The sequence below is a fragment of the Numenius arquata genome, chromosome 3 (assembly GCF_964106895.1).
Source record: "Numenius arquata chromosome 3, bNumArq3.hap1.1, whole genome shotgun sequence".
NCBI classification, from domain to species: domain Eukaryota; kingdom Metazoa; phylum Chordata; class Aves; order Charadriiformes; family Scolopacidae; genus Numenius; species Numenius arquata.
Window position 1 is genome coordinate 38,091,999 of NC_133578.1, and position 17,542 is coordinate 38,109,540.

At 44.1% G+C, this 17,542-nt stretch overlaps 1 protein-coding gene across 1 annotated transcript in view; it reads left to right on the plus strand.

Annotated features, from left to right (window-relative positions):
• The window catches only part of MAP2 (microtubule associated protein 2), a 233,973-nt gene that overhangs the window by 149,850 nt on the left and 66,581 nt on the right, over positions 1-17,542 (plus strand). Inside the window, exon 4 of the mRNA XM_074145841.1 lies at positions 13,935-14,220. Coding sequence (XP_074001942.1) covers positions 13,959-14,220 — 262 coding nt within the window. The 5' untranslated portion in view covers positions 13,935-13,958. The remainder of the gene's footprint in view (positions 1-13,934; positions 14,221-17,542) is intronic.

The window sequence follows — 17,542 nt, forward strand, 5'->3', positions numbered from 1 at the left end:
TCCTTTGACCTACTGGCCGTTCTTCTTTTGATGCAGCCTGAGATGCAGTTGGCTTTCTGGGCTGTGAGCACACATTGCCAGCTCACATTGAGCTTCTCAAGCTGCTGCTTGGGATGAAACCTGTAGGAAGAGGATCTGAAAGTGTATCTTGGTATGGGAAGGGTAAAATCTTTAAAAGTTTGTGGTGGTGAAAGCTATAGTCTGGACAGCAAACATGAACAGGCCCTGGGTGAGGGACTGGAGCCCACAGGGACGACGACTGGGATGGGAAGCTAATGCAATGAAAACTGGGATAATCTATGCAGAGGGAATGAGAAGAACAAAATATGTTTGTTGAACTAGGCAGTAGCCTAGTAAATATGCAGAAGGGGACCCAGTTACAATTTTGCAGTCATCTCTCATTTCTTTCACAGCCAAACTCCTGAGGTGTAACCTTGCGACCTTAATGTCATTTCAGATAGCTTTGTATGTGTGATATATGTTGATGCACCTCTTGATGAAATCCAGTTTGTGACAGTTACTTCTTTTTTTCTTTTTGCATTTTTGGCAGTCTTTAATATGCTCTGTCAACAAAAGCAGAAAACTTTCCATTCCTAAATAAATAAAGTTCAGCACTATCCAGATGTGTATATTTAAGTGGCTGCCATAGCTGGATTTTGTTGCTGCCAGATAGACAGTGATTTATTCTGTAAGTTTTGTGCCCTGAGCTTTCAGAAATACACTTCTTTTCATCCTGAAGCCCGGCAGAAATCTAGCAGTAATAATGAGCAAGCCATAAAAATCGACCTGATTTGTGGGAACCACTGAAGGATGCAAAGAGACGTTTCTGTCCAAGGAGCTGGGAACAAAAGCGAGTGGTTACTGACCCAGTCATGTCAGACTTAAATTTTGAGGGAATCCCAAGTGATAAGCGTTCTGCAGACTGAATACTGCCTATTCATTCAGCCCTTCTAGCAGAGTTGAATGAATCATCTTTTCAACCAGAGACAGCCCCTCTGGGTCAGAGTTGAGGTCAGTGGTGGGGCATATGTTTCAGACTGCTTGCCCTAAATGAGAAAGAAAGCATACAAGACTTTGCTTACGCTATTGCAGCTTTGAGCATCTCATTTATAAAACATTTACATATAGTATCTCATGAGACCCCTTACAAGTGGCGGCTCTGGATATACAACCAGGTCCTTCTGGAAGAGCCATCTGTCTTCCTAGCTGCTCGTGTGCTTTTTCTCTTCAGTATCGCCACTACCCCAGAACACTTCTCTCAGCTGATCTTCCAGTTGATGTCCCCGATCTTGTCATTAACTAGATGTCACCGTGTGCTGTCTGTAGATTTTTAGTATGGGCTGGTCAAGTTGATTCTGCAGAACAGGTTGAAAATGAGCCCCGCCTTGCTTCATCTGGTGAACCAGCCCCACGTAAGTGGTACGGTGTAGTCTCCAGAGCCTGTTTTTGCTGCATCAGCAGAGGGATATGGAAGAACACGTGTCTGGAATGTAATGTCATGTTTCAGTTAGAAACTTATGGGACCAACAAAGCTGTTCATTTGCTAGAGCCTGTCTGTGCAATAAGTGCTTTTCATTTGTAGTGCAACACGGTCTATGTCATACAGTGTATTTTTATTTAGAGTTTGTTAAACATTGTGATACTCAGCAAGTTATAATAGCAAATAAAGCATCTAAGCTGCGTAGGATTTAGATGTTATTTATGTGGTGAAAGCATTCCTTTCACAGAAAAGGCTCTCAAATTGAGAAACCATGGGCAAATTAATGAAAGAGAAATTCAGTAGTTGCCTTTTGAACCTATGTGAACTTTTATCATACACTACCTCCTGCACAGTGTAATTCCCTGTGGGGAGTAATTCACAATGGGAAGAATCACCATTCATTTGCAGAGAGCCTGCCACCAGCGAGTTGTTTATGCACCATAGCTCTTTGTGGAGAGAGTGATTATTTCTTCCCTCTTTCCTGTGCTGCATGTGTTTTTATAAACATCTGTCCCACTCCCCTCTTTCCCAGGATAAAGAGTCATAGCCTTGCACAGAAACTTCTCCAGATCTTTGATCATCCTCTTTGAGTTCTCTGTACCTTTTCCAGGTCCACTCTATTTCATTTGTGATTAATACTTAATGTTTTCAGGCATTCTAAACCAACATCAGCATTAGTGCTGTTGAAAGACTTTGCAAAAGAAAAAATACAGAGAAATTCAAGATGAATCATATGTTGGATCCTGGTTACCTCTCAGAAAAGACATCAGAAGCACCTGAACACATAAATGCATACATGATTTTTGTGTGTCCATTAATGCTCTGCATGTCCTATATCCCATTATGCTTTTTGTGTCTTGTTGTCCTTTTAATGGAAATCTCTGACGACAGTCCTTGGAAGAACACAGATGGTTTACTTCCCTTGCCCAGAAAGTCACCTTGAAGGTATCTTCTATATGCACTGCTTGTATTGGAAAGTGCGTGATGATCTGGATCCTCATAGACGTGTAGGCACCTGGCTCCGATGGAAATCAGTAGGTCTGTGTCACCAAGTGGAGACTTTGTGCGTTGAGAACAAGCTGATGTGAGACTGAAGCTCTATGGAGCTTCTTGCCTCTTTGTGTGGAGCAGCTCGTGCTGGCCACTGCTTGTGGCAGGAGTCTAGACTGGATGGTTTGATTTGAGATGGCAAATCCTAGCTTCCCTCCTTCCCCCTGGCTGTCTCTTTATATTAAAACAACACACATTCAGCCCCATGGCTTGGGTTATTTCCAGACTTTTTCCTCAGTTACTGAATTTGTTCATCAGTCACATCTTATCATTCTTGACATGCACTTTCTTCATCCGATGCAACTTTCTTACCCTTCCCTACTCCCCAGCCCTGGGCTTGGTCCTCGCCTCCCACAAAACTCATTCATTCTTCATCTTACCCCAGGAGAATGCTGTTGACTTCACATACATACATCAGCCCCTCGGCACAGGGTGGGAAGAAAAGGGGTGGCAGCAAAACAAGGTTAAACCCAACCTGTAGCAAGAACCAGGTAATTGCATACACCCATGGGAGCCTGGGGAGGAAACGAGTCTCTGAAATAGGTCTTTGCTGTAACAGCAGGTCCTGCAATTAAGATTTCAGAAAGGCTGAATGACTCGCTGAGTTGGTTCCTCCTCACGCTTTAGATAGCTTAATTTTCTTAATTCAAAAACCCAAGGAACTAAAAATTAAACTTAAAAAAAATCACTATAGTTAAAATACAAGCCGGGGCACATAAAATCCTCTTTCTGTTTCAGTGCACATCCCAAGATCTTAATTGAAGCCCTTTTAAGAGAAAAACTTCCTCTGAAGTCAAGGGGCTTCAAAATCAATTCCTGTGGCTTCAGGTTCCTTCAATACTGGCTCTTCCCTCCTGCCTCTGTGCCCGAACAGGCTGGAGGAGTGGCTGCTTGCTTTCTTTTCTTTTGTAGGCAGTAGGGTTGGCTGGGTAAAGATTTGGCAGGGAAAAGCTACCACATGATAAAATTATATCCCAAATATTGTGATTTTACTGTCGAGACCATTTGAGAACACAAAAGATTTCTGGGTATTCTCATTTCCAGGTAGGCAGAGATTATTTTATTTGCCTGGGTATAGAGTCATGGGTCATGTGAGTGGGTGGCTGAATGTGGGTGGACGTCATATCTTTAAGTCATACAAGCATGAGGGTATATTTAAGTTAAAAGAATTCCTTTGTTTGTAACATTGTTGGTTAAAAAAATAATACAAAGGGATGAAATAATCCTTCCACCTCTGTAGGTCCAAGGTTTTGCTGCACGACAGTTGCTGCTCAGACACTCCCTAGGAGAGAAAATTCTAGCAGTAGCTCATCTATGCCAAATTTGCTGTAACTATAGAAGCAAGCACACTTTGCAAATAACTTCTTTCCCAATCAGTTTTCCGACCCTTTTGTCTCCTTATTTCTATTTGTTTATTTACAGTTAAATGTTTTGTGCTACAGTTAAAAGCATTTGCTTCTGTTGGCTGTAATGGGTTCTTGGGCCTCTGCCTCTAAGATTTTTCTGACTGTGAAACTAAGAGTCAAAAATGCTTAAGTGGGTCTGGATGGAGGGACCTCGAAGCAAGCTTTCTTCTGTCTGGTGCTCTTTTTCAGCATGAATAAACAATGCTTCTGTTAAACAGTAAGATACTTCTGCTTCCGTTGTGTGCCTGGCATGATTGCCCAGTGTGTCTGAGTATTATGAAGTGAAGCTAAAAGCACTCTCCGCAAAGGAATAATCTGCTGCCCTTGACCTGGGGAGAAAACTTTTTTCACGTGAGCAAGAATTTTTACCCAAACAAACAGGAGCAGCACATGGTCTTGAAGACACTTTCCTCTATACCTCATTTTCACATCAGTATCTTCGTGTTGCTAGTTCAGTTGTGGAATAATTGACTGTGTTCATTTACTTCGCTATATGGAAAGACGGAATTAAGCTGGGATGGCAGCTGGATCAGGAAGGTCCACCCCTGGAGTTACTGACCCCTTTTTCAGTGGTCTGCGGCCCTGGAGAGGGCATTGAGAGACAGTGTGGTGCAAATGCTGTGTTCCAGAATTTTGCTGTAGGCGTCTTCTCCTGTATATATTTGTGGGGAAGAATCCATATGAAATTAGCCCAGGACAGCCTTCCTACCATTTGTAGTAGCTGACATGATGATGCTCCCAAAAATAGCATGTAGGTATTTTATTGTACTGGGTGGAATTAGTGTAGCAGGGGTGTAGCGGGGGTGGAATTAGTTTTGAAAGTTAGGCAAGACCTTTGAAAAATAAGAAAATGCAGACACATTTGTAGAGGCAGCATTTTTTTTTCTAATTAAAAGCTCACTGAGTAAAGTTAAGATTGTGTGAAAACGTGTCGTACTTGACGAGATCTTGGTGGAACCGATAGAAAAAGGGATGTGAAAGTAATTCCTGTATGCGGAGAAGTGAAAGAGTGTAGTTGAAGTGCTTATTCTGGGTAAGTGAGATTTTGGTTATGTGAGTTTTTTGTTTAGCTGTTAAGTTTGTAGCACCATTCTGCTAAACAGTCCAGTTTGCCTCACCTGCACGCAGAGTTGGCAAGAAGTTGGCAAGAACATAGACCTCTCCTATGTGGAGAATATGCAAGTAACATATTGGCATAATTAATTATATTCTTCACTACCTAATTTGAACTGTCATCCACACGGAGTCTCTTGAGAGAAGAGATGCAACATCAAATTAATGTGACTTAGCAAGGTCAGTGTGGGGGAAAAAAAATATCCTGCAAAATTTCACTCCAGCCTTTTTGTGGGCTACCTTTACCAGACCCCATCCAAATACAGGTATTGATTAGTATGACTTGAGAGTAAAGGAAGCCCATAGCCATGTAGCCTGTTTGCAGTAGCTGGGGAAAATGCACAGTTTGGCTGGCAATCCCTCAAACTACAGGCTTGAAAATATGAGTCTAAGAATTAGAAGACAGTAAACTGGGTGGTGTGTGCTGCATCACCCGCTGTACCTGTGCAATAAATAAGCAGAAGACGACTTTGTTTCAGCCTTTTATAAGCACTGAAAATTATAATGGAAGTGGCAGTGGGGAGGGGAACGAAGCATTCAATGTTCGTTTTTATTAGCCAGCCAGTGTTGGTTTCTGACAAGATTTCAGCTGGCCAAACTTGTGAAATGCTGGCAGCCACAGTGCTTTTAGTGTGATATATTTGTGAGTATTTCTAGTAGTTCTACCTTTTTTTTTTTTTCTATTTCCCTCCCTTCCCACCCCCTTCCCCCAGCCTGCAATGACTATATCAATTGTATACTACTTCTTTCCTGACTGATGAAGAATTTTTCCCCTTAGGTAGCATTTTGAACACCCTTGTCTTACATAGCCCTTCCTCCAGCTCGGCTGTGGTGTTGTTACGGATTTTCAGCTGTCTCCTTGGCGAGGATTGAATCGACCACTTCAGTGTACTCTCCTGAATCAATCCTGTGTAGCAAACTGGTGAGCAGAATTCCCCCTGAAAAAGCCCCAAGAGGGTCATATCGTGCAGCTGCTTCTTTGAATGTTTTCCTGTCTGATCACACCTGGAATAGCTCTATTATCTGCAAGCAGCGCTTGGATCTAGTGCTGTTTGTTTATGGTGCTTTTTCTGCTCTCTGTGCCTCCTGCACTGAGGGTGACAAAGCCAGTGTAGCCACGAGCGTGGGCGAATCTTTCTCTCTGCCGGGATTGGCACGGGTTGTTTAGATGGTCTCTGGCTAATGGCTGTAAAGCCGCGTGTTTTGAACAAGCCTGCCAACTGCAATGCTTTCTCTAAAGTGCATGGAGAGGGCTTACGATGCCCATTTAAAATTGTGCTTGGTGGAAAAATCAATGTGGTGTGTCTGACTCTGAGGTGCTCCCATGGGAGCAATCCTGTCCTTGTTCAGGGCTCGCTTCAATGAGTCTTCTGGAAACAAAAGACTCCACTGATAAATTTGGGAGTCTTCTGGCTGCCAGGAAACATCCCAGCTTCCCAGCAGTGCTCCTTCCATCCTTCAGTCCCTCCAGCTCCCCAAGGCAAGAGAGATCTCAGGTAGGATTGAGCAGGGACTGCTTTCTCTGTTTACTGATCAGGAGAAGACAAGGGTGTCATGGTGCCTCATCGTAAAATTTGCAAAAGGATTGTGTGCAGTTTCATCCAGAGGGACCTCTGTTTCTTCATGCTGGCACCTTTACTGACTGGTATTACTTTTTTAGTGCTTTTGCCATCCTTATCACAGACCAAATTTATTGGTAATAAGTTTTTGCCTTATTTTTTGTTTCAGATATCACTTATAGTTGTCATGGTGCTGTTGTTATGGTTACCATCTCCTTCACTAGCTAAAACGCCTTTCCTCTCTCCTGCAGGAAGCAATTATGATTAGTGATAGATGGGGGTGTGTGAGGGTGTGTGATGAATGGTAAGTGGTGTAAAAATGCAGCACTGTCAATAGAAATGGTTTGTAGAAAAGGGGTGGTGTTGGAACAGGAAAGGGTGTGTAGGGTTTCTTCCAGCTTTTTAGCTAGAACTGAGCTCTATGGTAGATGTTTTTGCAGGCAGAAGCTGCTAGTACCAGGATTTCCCCATTGCAAGAGAGAAGGGCACCTGGTTTTAGATTCCTGGAGTTTTAGCAAGTTGATGCAGACCCTGGGCACGGGAGCAAGGGCAGCCCGTGTGTCTCGGGAGGGGAACAGGTCAGCAGATCGGCTCAGTAGCGCTCTGCTTTCCAGCAGCCCAGAGAAATGAATAGCTTCTCCAGGGAGGAAGAGCTCTGTTGGTCAGGAGTGGCAGCTGAAAGGCTCATTCTCATACATTTACCTGTTCGTATGTTCTGCAACAGGGTGGACCTGTTTGCTCTCAACAGAAGTGCAACCGGTGCTGCATCTTGGCCATCCTGTACACCACCTGGGTGTACCACCTGGTCACGCAGGGTTTCTTACTCAGTACAGAGCAGAGAGGCTTTGTCAGATTCGTATTTCTCCAAGTGAAAGCATTCCGCTTCATCAGGAGCTGTGTGGCTCCTGTGGCGGGGTGACCTACCCTTCCCACCTGTCTGTCTCCGCTGATGCCCAGCCTAACCATGGGACACTCTGAGAGGGGTTTAAATCCCTGCACCCACAGGGCAGGACACCGTGCAAGAAGGTGCATAGAATCGTGGAGTATGAGCAGCTGCTCTTCCGGCTCTCTGCTCACTCTCTGCCATGCCAGTGCTGCAGTCATTCCTTGTTCTCAGCACTGGCAAGGATGCAGATTGCGGTAAATTTTCTTCGTCTTTCCACAGTGAGCCTCCTTTGTTCAGCCTCTGGTCCAGGCGCCATCCATTATTTTCCATCCGTTTTGTAATCCGAGGTACAATCAAGAGGATTTTCTACAAGAAAGAAAGAATATGTGACTATTGACTAACTGTTTGCAGTGTGGAAATGAAAAAGCCTTTTAAAAACTGCCAGACACTAATACAAGTGTGAGGAGATGAACACTGCCTGTATTTTTTAACAGCTGCATGGTAGTATTTATGAGGATAGTCTTACTCTTATTGTCTATAAAGAGGGATCTAGCTGCAAGCTAATAACTCAGGCGGTAGACAAGGAAGAAATAAATCATATTTGTTATAAATTACTGGAGAAACTTGTTCATCCTTTATTAGGCTTGAGAGGTAGAGTGGCTCCAATTGAGAGAATGTGTAATTCTGTCTAATAATACGCCATATTACTAGAATTACAACACTTAGACATTTAGCGTCAAGTGGTCACTTTTGTTAATTGTTTAGTGGCTTCTGGACCATGACTGAGCATTTTTAGTCAGCGGGAGGCTAACATGGTCCCTTTCAGACACCATGAGACTTTCTCTTCATCCGTGCTGTTTGCTGGGATTCTCCTTGATCAGTGTGAAGCACAGTGCTCGCATCTGGAAATAATGAAATTAATTTGAGAAAAGATGCATGTTAGCTGAAATGAGGGAGTAGAATGTGGGTGCAAAGCTCTCCATGTGTTCATGGCATCCAAAATTCTCTCTCTTGTTTTGTAAATATGTGGAGAGTCGATGAAGACAATAGCACTGGTAGGGTTTGGGTACTACATACTACAGGCTTAGCTTTATGATGGTGGCAGGAGGTTGTTGGAATTTGTCCATCCAGATTTCCCACCTTCTGTCTCTTGTTGCTTTTGTTCTGGCCTCCTGATACCTACCAACTTTCCTTAGTTCTTCTACACATAGTTGTCAATAAGGTAAATTTACCGTCAAATTCCCTTGGGACCTCTTCACCCGCAGGGCCTGATACTTAATATTGAGACACACCATCCCAACTGGCCAGCTGGTACGTGGACATGAATTAAGTTTTTTTCGGTTATTTGCCAGTTTGAGTTAGATTTTCCCCTATTGAGGTATGGTTTGGGCTTTTTATGTTAAGGAAGGATTTTATTTTTTTAATGTAACTCATTTTGGAGGCAATTTCACTCTTCTCTGCTTCTTGGTGCCCTCTCTTCTTTAAAAATTTATAAACAGCTTACCTCATAGATTTGTTTTCTCTGAAAGAAATTATCTGAATTTCTTAAATTTCATTAAAAAATTCTCTTTTCAGCAGTCTTATTCAAGAATTTGGGAGGCCCTGAGTGCCTGAGGTCATGCTAGCCATGTCTCTGCACCCTAGCCTGCCTTCATTTGGGCAATTCCTGGCTCCAGACTCAGGACCAGGGTAGCTGAGCCAGTGCTACGGTGCGTGCGAGCTGAATAGCCTTGTGGGGAACAGGATTTGGCCCTGGAGCCATACAGGGGGCGCTTACCCTCTTCTCCCCTCTCCCTTCCACTGAGCTCAGGATTGGGCCAGGCCCCCTGACAGGGTTTGCTTTTCTTTTTGGAGTCTGTTGTTTCTCCTTTTAGGAACCTCCAGTGTTATTCTCTCCCCTGAAGTGGAGTCGTAGCTCTTTCTCAGTGTATCCAGGTGGCTGTTTCTGTCAGTTAATGAATTAGCTTCCCTGAAATCAAATAGCTTCATTTGACTGTGAATTGTCTTACAGGCACAGGAGTAGGTAAAAACACAGCTTGAAGCAGGAAGGCAGGGTTTTTGCAAAATCCTTCAGTATTGGCCTAATTCTGTTCTCTTAAAAAGTGAAATGCATAGAAAATTCATCGGCTTACATGCAAAGGCAACGTTTATATAACGCTAAGAAGATTCTGCAAGATGTGGTCACAAAATGTATAGAAGGACAGCTAGCACAACAGGGTGTTTAAATCAGCGTTAGCTTGGGCTTTGCATATCACGCTCTCATGCTGTATTTCTGGGGGTAATTTGTTGTGTGTTGAGTTCAAAGCACTCAGGCTTGGTTCAACCCAGCCACGGCAGCAGGAGCGGGTATCACATAAAAGAGCGTATGGGTTACGAAATGTTTGTACTGTGCCTGTGAAAGGAGGAGGTAATTACAAAGTTGGCCCACATGTTCCCCACGAGGTTTGTAGGAAATTTTTGGGTCTTGTTTATTCCAAGTTATTTAAATATTTTTTGTCTCTGTACAGTTCCCAAATGGCTGAAAAGGATGGGGGAATTTGTTTTTACCATCATTTCTGCTACAAGTTATTAATTTAGAAGGCAGGATGTCCAGTTCAGATCCGTAATGCCATCCCTAGTGCACTTCCTGATTTACAAGGACATGAATTTAAGGTCTGCGAAGTGTCTCTTCACTGCTGTTTCGCTGCTGCTGCTGGTAGAGTGTGATCTCTCCAGACAAGGAATGGCCGGGGTTTCAGTAGCATCCTGTATGTCAGCCTGGGGGCTTTTTGGGGAGGGCTGTGCATGGTCCTCGGATGTGTGTCAGTATCACTGATGTGGTCTGGTGCACAACTGCGCCTGCTTGAGCCCTCGAGAAGGAGGGGGCATTTCCCATCCCCACTCCTATACCCTAGTTTGCACAGTGGGCTTTGGTCAGGCTTCAAGGTGGGGAACATAATGAAGGGAGGAGTGTTTCCACAATCCCTTGCCATGTAGCTGGCACAGCTTGTGCTGAGCCCCATGCTCATGCCCCATGGCATATTGGCATGGTGTCACCAGAATGGCATTGGAGCATAGGGCTGTGCTGGGGCGTTGGTGCAGCCAAGCCTGGTACAGCCCACAAGCTCTGCCGCCCTTCCTGCAGCCCTCCTACTTGCCTGGGGCTGCCATGGTCCAGCACCTACCTTGGTCACCCTCTTACCACCACTGTCTTCAGCTGATGGATGAGAAAAGCTGTGAGAACATATGAGTGAGAATGCACTAGTAAGATTGCTGCTGCATGTTCTTTGATACTGAGGTTCTGCTATAATGGGCAGGGAATATAAAATATTCATAAATGTCCAAATTATTTTTTAACTAAGCAACATGACATCTTAGATCTGATGGTTTTTTGAAAGCCTTCATTGCAGTTTATGCAAAGAATAAGAAAATCTTAGTGGAAAGAGGAACTTTTTGCCTTCATGAAGTACTGTGTTTCCCTAGATTGTCCAAACTATTTCAGGTTTCTTCTTTTTATATACCTAACGCTGTTTAAATTCTGCTGTAATATTTGTCCACTCTTGGTATTTCTGTGTCAATATTTGAATTACTTGATTAATTTAATTCCATGGTTTGCTAATGAAATGACAGAAAAACAACTAACCTGATGGTAAAAAGCACACCCTTGTATTCTGGGATTGAACCTGAGCTGTGGATGAATCACGCCGTACAGCAGATAGTCATTGCTAAATTGCTGAGTACAAAGATGCATTGTGTGATTCACTCGCTGTGTTTCTACTACCATTATAAACTCTGAGAGCACTTGATGAATAACAGAGAGTCAAGAATGAATTCATCCATGTTTCACTCTGTAACCATCTATTATAAATACTGAGACAAATTCTGCCTCCAGATATACACAGCTCTCATTGAAGCCTGCCCACTGTATTTATTTTTAAAGATAAAAGCACTTCTGTTACTTTCACAGAGGACTTCTATGACACAGTCCATTGTAAGGAAGTGAATAACCTTCCTCAAGAGCTTCAAGTGAAGCAGGGAGTGTCTGCCTGGAACAGGGAAGGGCACTTCAGGGATAACAGCCTCCAAACTGTAGCGGTGGGATAAGAACTGCGACGTTCATCCCAGATTTTCAGAACAGCGTTCCCCACGCTCGGCTCTTGCATAACCCTCCCTCTCCCTGCCGAGCCTCTGGGCTCCTCTTGTGGGTGACCCAGGGGCTGACCTGCTGAAGCTGATGAGCTGATGGGCAGGTTCATACTGCTCCTGGGGCTTGCTGTCAGGTATAAAGTGCACTGGATTAGTGGGGAAAGCCTTGAGTCAGGGTTTGGGTTTTTCTTTGTTCTTTTTTTTTTTCTCTTTTTTTTTCTTGGTGGTTTTTTTTTTTTTTTTCTGAGCTTCATAGGGGACATAGATGAGAATGCCTCCTTTTTTTCCCAAAACAGGCTCTGTTCTGTCCTCAGACCCCAAGTGTCAGTGGCTTTGGATGTGTGCTACTCACTGCTGTATGGAGGGAGACATTTGTGCTGTGGCCTTATGTTTTGGAAAGGCTCTGATCAGAAAAATGTTCTCTAGTGTCACGCAGTAAACAAATGTGGAGGCAGAGGGTTATCTCTTTGGTATACAGGAGATGGTCTTTGCCCATCTTGGCTCTCTCCTCCGTAATTACCCCATCAGCTCTTCTGGTATGATTTGAGATGGCTGCATTAAGGTTCTTGCTGTATATGCAGAATGGCTCACTGATGAGTCTCCCCATCAGGGGGGAAGGGGAAAGGAGGAGGGGAAGGCAAAGCGATGTGGAGTGTATTTATTATTTCTGTGGTTGGTTGTGGCATGTCTCATTGCCACCGAGCTTAGTGATACTGCTCAGCCCACCATTTTCATTACAGCTCAGAGGAAACACCGGGCTTGAAGTTTCACCTGCTCCTGCTGTCTTTATGCCATTAGTTATTCCCAGGGAATGGTGCTGGGTCAGGGTGGGAGCAGACAAAGCTGCGCTTCCCAAAACACCATGGTTTCACCAGGAGGCAAAAGAGTTATTACTCCCTTTTAGAGTGGAACTACAGTTTGAGTCACATATTTATTGTGATGAAATCTAATTTCCATGATTCACCATGCTTTTTTTAATTTAAAGTAGCTCTGGAAGCCATTATTATTAAATGATAATATCCGATCAGAAAGGGGTAGAGATATCAATTGTGAATGATCATCTGACAAATAACATTAGCTTTTTCTTAAATTTGGAGGATTTTCTGCAAAGTAACCTGACTCTGTGGGAACTAGGACTTTTTTTCTGGTTCGTTGGTTTGGTTTTTGTTAAATGTCTGCAGAATATATGCACCATCCAGTTTTGTGCATTCTTTTCTAGACTGCTCAGCCTCTGTGATATGTGGCTTGTTGATTGTGTTCAGCTGATTTCTTTTAGGTGATGTTTTGGGTTTGTTTTTGTTTTTTCCTCCCGGGGAAAAAAAGATGGCAAGATTTTTGGCAAAGGCCTGCTATGAAGTAGTTATCTCAGGTCAAGCCTTTCTCTCCCTGCCAGAAGTTACCTTATCATCAAAACACAGATTACACTATGTTGTCTTCCTAGGCTTAGGTATTGAGGAGCTGCTACCACTACTTTTTTCTATAGGGAATAGCCAAAGCTTGTGCAGTGGCTTCCTTTCCTTGCTTGGACAAATGAGAGCTAATTAACAAGAGTGAAATACGTGTGAAGTAGCAACTAATGACTAGTTTTGTTTATGTATAAATACTAATAGTCATAAGAGAATGCAAATGCTTGTGTGGGAAACAACTGTTCGCCACAGGCTGTTTTGGACAAAAGGGAATGAGTGTGAATGTTTGTAAAACAGCAAGCAAGAGGGGATATAAATAGGGTCAAACAGCACATACGTTTGGGAACCCAGTCAGTGTTCTGCAGTGTGGTTCCTGTCATGGCTAGCAGCAGATTGCAGGTGCCTCAGAGGACAGATCACACTGCAGTTCTGTGCCCGAAGAGCATTCGCTCTTTGCGACTGCAATGAAAATTGCAACAGCAGCTTCACTTCCTTTAGCACTTGTGCCATTCTTCCCTTTGTCACCCGTGAAGATGTCGCTGCCTTATGATGACCGATTCACTTCTCGTTAAGTAGGTCTAGGTTTAACTGCAATCAGTGAGTTAAAATCAGATTAACAAAAGGGCAGCCCTCAAGAAACCGGTGCTAATAATTACAAAGCATAGGAGAGTCAGGGAGGAATTGACCTGTAATTTTTCCTGCTTGTGGTTTGTTTTGATTTTAAAGCAGCTTGCTTATGCCCAGGTCAGACAAGCAGAGATACTTTTGCATTTAAAACCTCTCTCATCTGCTGGATGGAAGTTTCCCTGGCAGTGCTGCTGGTAACGTGCCTGTCCTGTGCCCAGTTGCGGCCTGTCAGGGGCACAGTCACCCACTTGGAGCTGATCTCTCCTGCTAATGTCGTTACAGGCCAAGCGGTGAAGGCAAGGAACCATGGCGGAGGATAGGAAAGACGAAGCCAAGGCACCGCACTGGACTTCGGGTCAGCTAACAGAGGCTTCTTCACACCCACATTCACCTGAAATTAAGGAACAGGGCAGCACAGGTGCCGGACTGGTCAGAAGTGCCAATGGATTTCCCTACCGAGAGGATGAGGAGCCGGGGCTGGGCAGCCACGAGCAGCCAGGGACGTATGCTCGGACCAAAGAGAATGGAATCAACGGAGAGCTGTCAGCAGGGGACAGGGAAACCGCAGGTAATGGCACCTCAATGCCCCGCCACTGAGCATGGGGCTCTACAGACCACTGGATGATGTTTCTCCAAGGGGAAATGTTAACTGGAACCAGGCGTGCCCCAGGGCACAGGGGAGCTGATGTGAGGAACCATGTGTCTTAGAAGGGCGCTAGCTCTTCACAGGGCTGCATCTTCACCTGTGTCTGCACAGCTTACATCCTTACCCAGGATCCTGGGCAGTGCTCTGAGAAGACTTCAGGAAAGGCAAGATGGTGCCTTAGTGCATCTTGGTAGACGGGACAGGGTCACCACCCTGGGGATGAGAGAATAGGCTGGTGTAGAGCAGCCACTCAACTACTCTGGGCTGGAAGGGAGTAGGAAACCACTCAGCTGTTGTGCATGGATAGATCATGTTGCTCTTGCATGTGTTTGTGTGTGCATGAAGGATGAGTTCTCCTGGTATTACTCACAAGTAACACCACCTTCTTGAAACCACCAACTATTTGCAGAATAATATTGCTTAATCTGACCAGGAATACCACAATTCAGCATCAGCATTTATTCATCCTTGCCCAGGCATATTTCACTGGATACTCACTGGGCCTTTGTCTATTTGTAAACTGTGTTAGGATTTTAGGATTCAGCTTGTTATTTGGGAAAAAAAAAAAAAAAAGTGTGACTGTGTCAAAATGAAATATGCAAAGGAAGTTTCCTGTTTTAGAAGTAAATGCTAATTCTCTCTGTGCAGAGTTCCGACTTTAAAACCCAAATGCACAGTGCAAGAATTTCTCTTGTACAGACATAACTGCCCTTGATGCATCCCTCCATGCATGCTAAAGAGATCTTTCGAGCAATGTTTGTTGGCTGTTGACAGCATTTGGAGATGCTATCCATAATTTCTCAGCAGCTGGAGAATGTTAAGGCTCTTGAACCCTGCAGTCATTTCATAAGCAATTGTGCTGGAAATGGACCTCTCTGCTAAAAGTAAATGGGTTTAGATTTTCAGAGTCTGTTCTTTGGCTATCCAGCCAAAATTTGAAAGCCAAAGGTAAAAGAAATCTTGTGTAAGCATTCAGGTGAACACACTGTTGGTGATTGTTTTGGGGGATGATAACAAGGTCATGCCTCTTTGCTGTAACCCAACTTTGTGCTATGCCTGGCCAGCAAATGCACAGGAGCAGATGTGCAGGAATCACAGAAGTAAGATGCTGCAGTTCTTAGGGGTTGACATGGGCTGTGGGGAGACTGAGTGCATTTCTCATCTTTGTCACAGATTTTTCACTCAGTCTTGGACAAGTCCCACCCATACACATGGAGAAGTGGGAATAACTTTACAGGATAAAGAGGAATTTCCACTCCTTAGAAAGGGAGGAGAGAAATGCTCTTCTCAGGCTTTCTTAAGCTCGGGTTCTGAGTGGTGGTCAGTGTCTTGAGAGAGGTTTAATTGGGAGTTTGCAGTTAATGGGTGAGAGGAGCCAGGAACCCACTGCTGCCTGTCAGCAGGCATTGTAGTAGTGTATTTTCATGTTGCTTTTTGAGACAAGGTGTTAAATAGCAGAACAAGAAAAAATGAGGCAGTATGATCCAAGGCAGGCACTGGGACTGGAATCACACACTTGCCAAGGGAAGAAGACTACTCCTGATCCGGGTGAAGATCACTTAAATCACCACTTTGTGGCCTCATTTCCTCCTCCCCTGCTTTTTTCTCACCGTCTGCTTAGGTTGCAAGATCTCTGGTGTGGGGACTTACTGTCGATACATACAGTTTTTGTTTGGGAGTCTTAATATAGCTTCATCTTTGTTTGTCCTTGAGCTCCAGAAAGTCCCTATAATTGCTTGCCTTCATACATGAATTCCTAGCTCTCTGGAAACTTGTGCACTGCACACTCACAAACTGTCTATGCCTGTATTTAATTAATGCAACATAAACCATCTTAGGATACTTAAGATATATTTTTAATTATTTTTCTCTTTTTGAAGAGAAACCTGTTGGCAACGTGCTGTAGTGATAGAAAGGGACCGGGGCGTGTGTTGCCATTTTACACTACTATTTACTACCTGGATGTGCTTCATGCATTGTGAAGCAGGAAGTTTAGAGGTAGATTTTTGCTATTTGATTCAGAGTTTGATCTTGAAATCGGGGTTGCCGTTCTCCACCAAATTCAGTCATCTTTGCTGTGTTTGTCTGCTTGTAGATTTTAACTGCAGTGGGGTGTTGCATCACTTAGGGTTTTTAAATGCCACTCTGATACACATAATTATCAATAACATGAATCGTTCAATCATTTGTAGAAGCTTACTGACTCCAAACAACTGAGGAGAAAATGCACAGGAAGCCAAGGTCAACCAAGATAATTAAGCCAAACTGTGAGTTTGAGTGGATTTACAGGGATTTTCTTTTCCCTGGTGCAAGTCCAGCACCATAACCTAGAAAAATCTCTGGCTTCTCATCCTTCGTTTCGGAATCCTAAATCCCCAGCAACTGCAACAACCAGCTCATCCACAGTGGAGCACTAGCATGAACAGAGCATTTCCCAGGCAGCCATCCATCACCCCATCCCTGCTGATGAGAGCTTGGTTACACTTTGAGGTGTTTTGCCTAAGGAAGCTCTCCAGTGCCTGACTGACCCGGGAGCTGGGATTTAGTCACAGAATGGGCCTCTCCTAGGGAGAGGTATGCTGCAGCAGTGCACTAGTCCCTGCGGGGCACAGCAAAGGAGCAGGGCACATGTTTGCAGGGCTCGTGCTGTAAAATCTGAGGGCTGTGCGTTAAGGGGAAGATTAGAGTCAGGCCACCAAGACAAAGGCACCTTATGCCAACACTGATGCAGAAGCGAGGGGTGGTAATGGGGGAGGAAATAACAGTTCTTGCCAAAACGCATCCAGTCCATCACTGCAAGTGACATTTTTAGGTTTGCACAGTTAAAATTTGCCTTCCTGTATATATGTGTTTCTCTCTCTCTTGGCATCTGTCTAAGAGTTATTGAGTCTGACCTCAATTTTGGAATCCTCTGAATCTGGCTGTTGTGTTGCCTTTGATTGATCTGTCTCGGTATCGCGCTGTGTAATGGCTGCATTATGGAGACACATCAATGCCCTCCTTTCAAATGGACCGATGGGAACGTGGGAGAGAGCACAGTGCTGCGGACAGGGCAGCCTCAGGGCCTGATCTGGCATCCACTGAAATCACAGGCAAATATCCGAGAGAGAATAGGCTGGGTTTTTTGGCATAACACATAGGAAACTGTTATGGATGTGATACAAGTAAGGGCGGTAAAGCAGTTATTCCTTTTTATATATATTTAGGCATATATATTTGTGTGTATACTTGGGCTGCCTCTGGC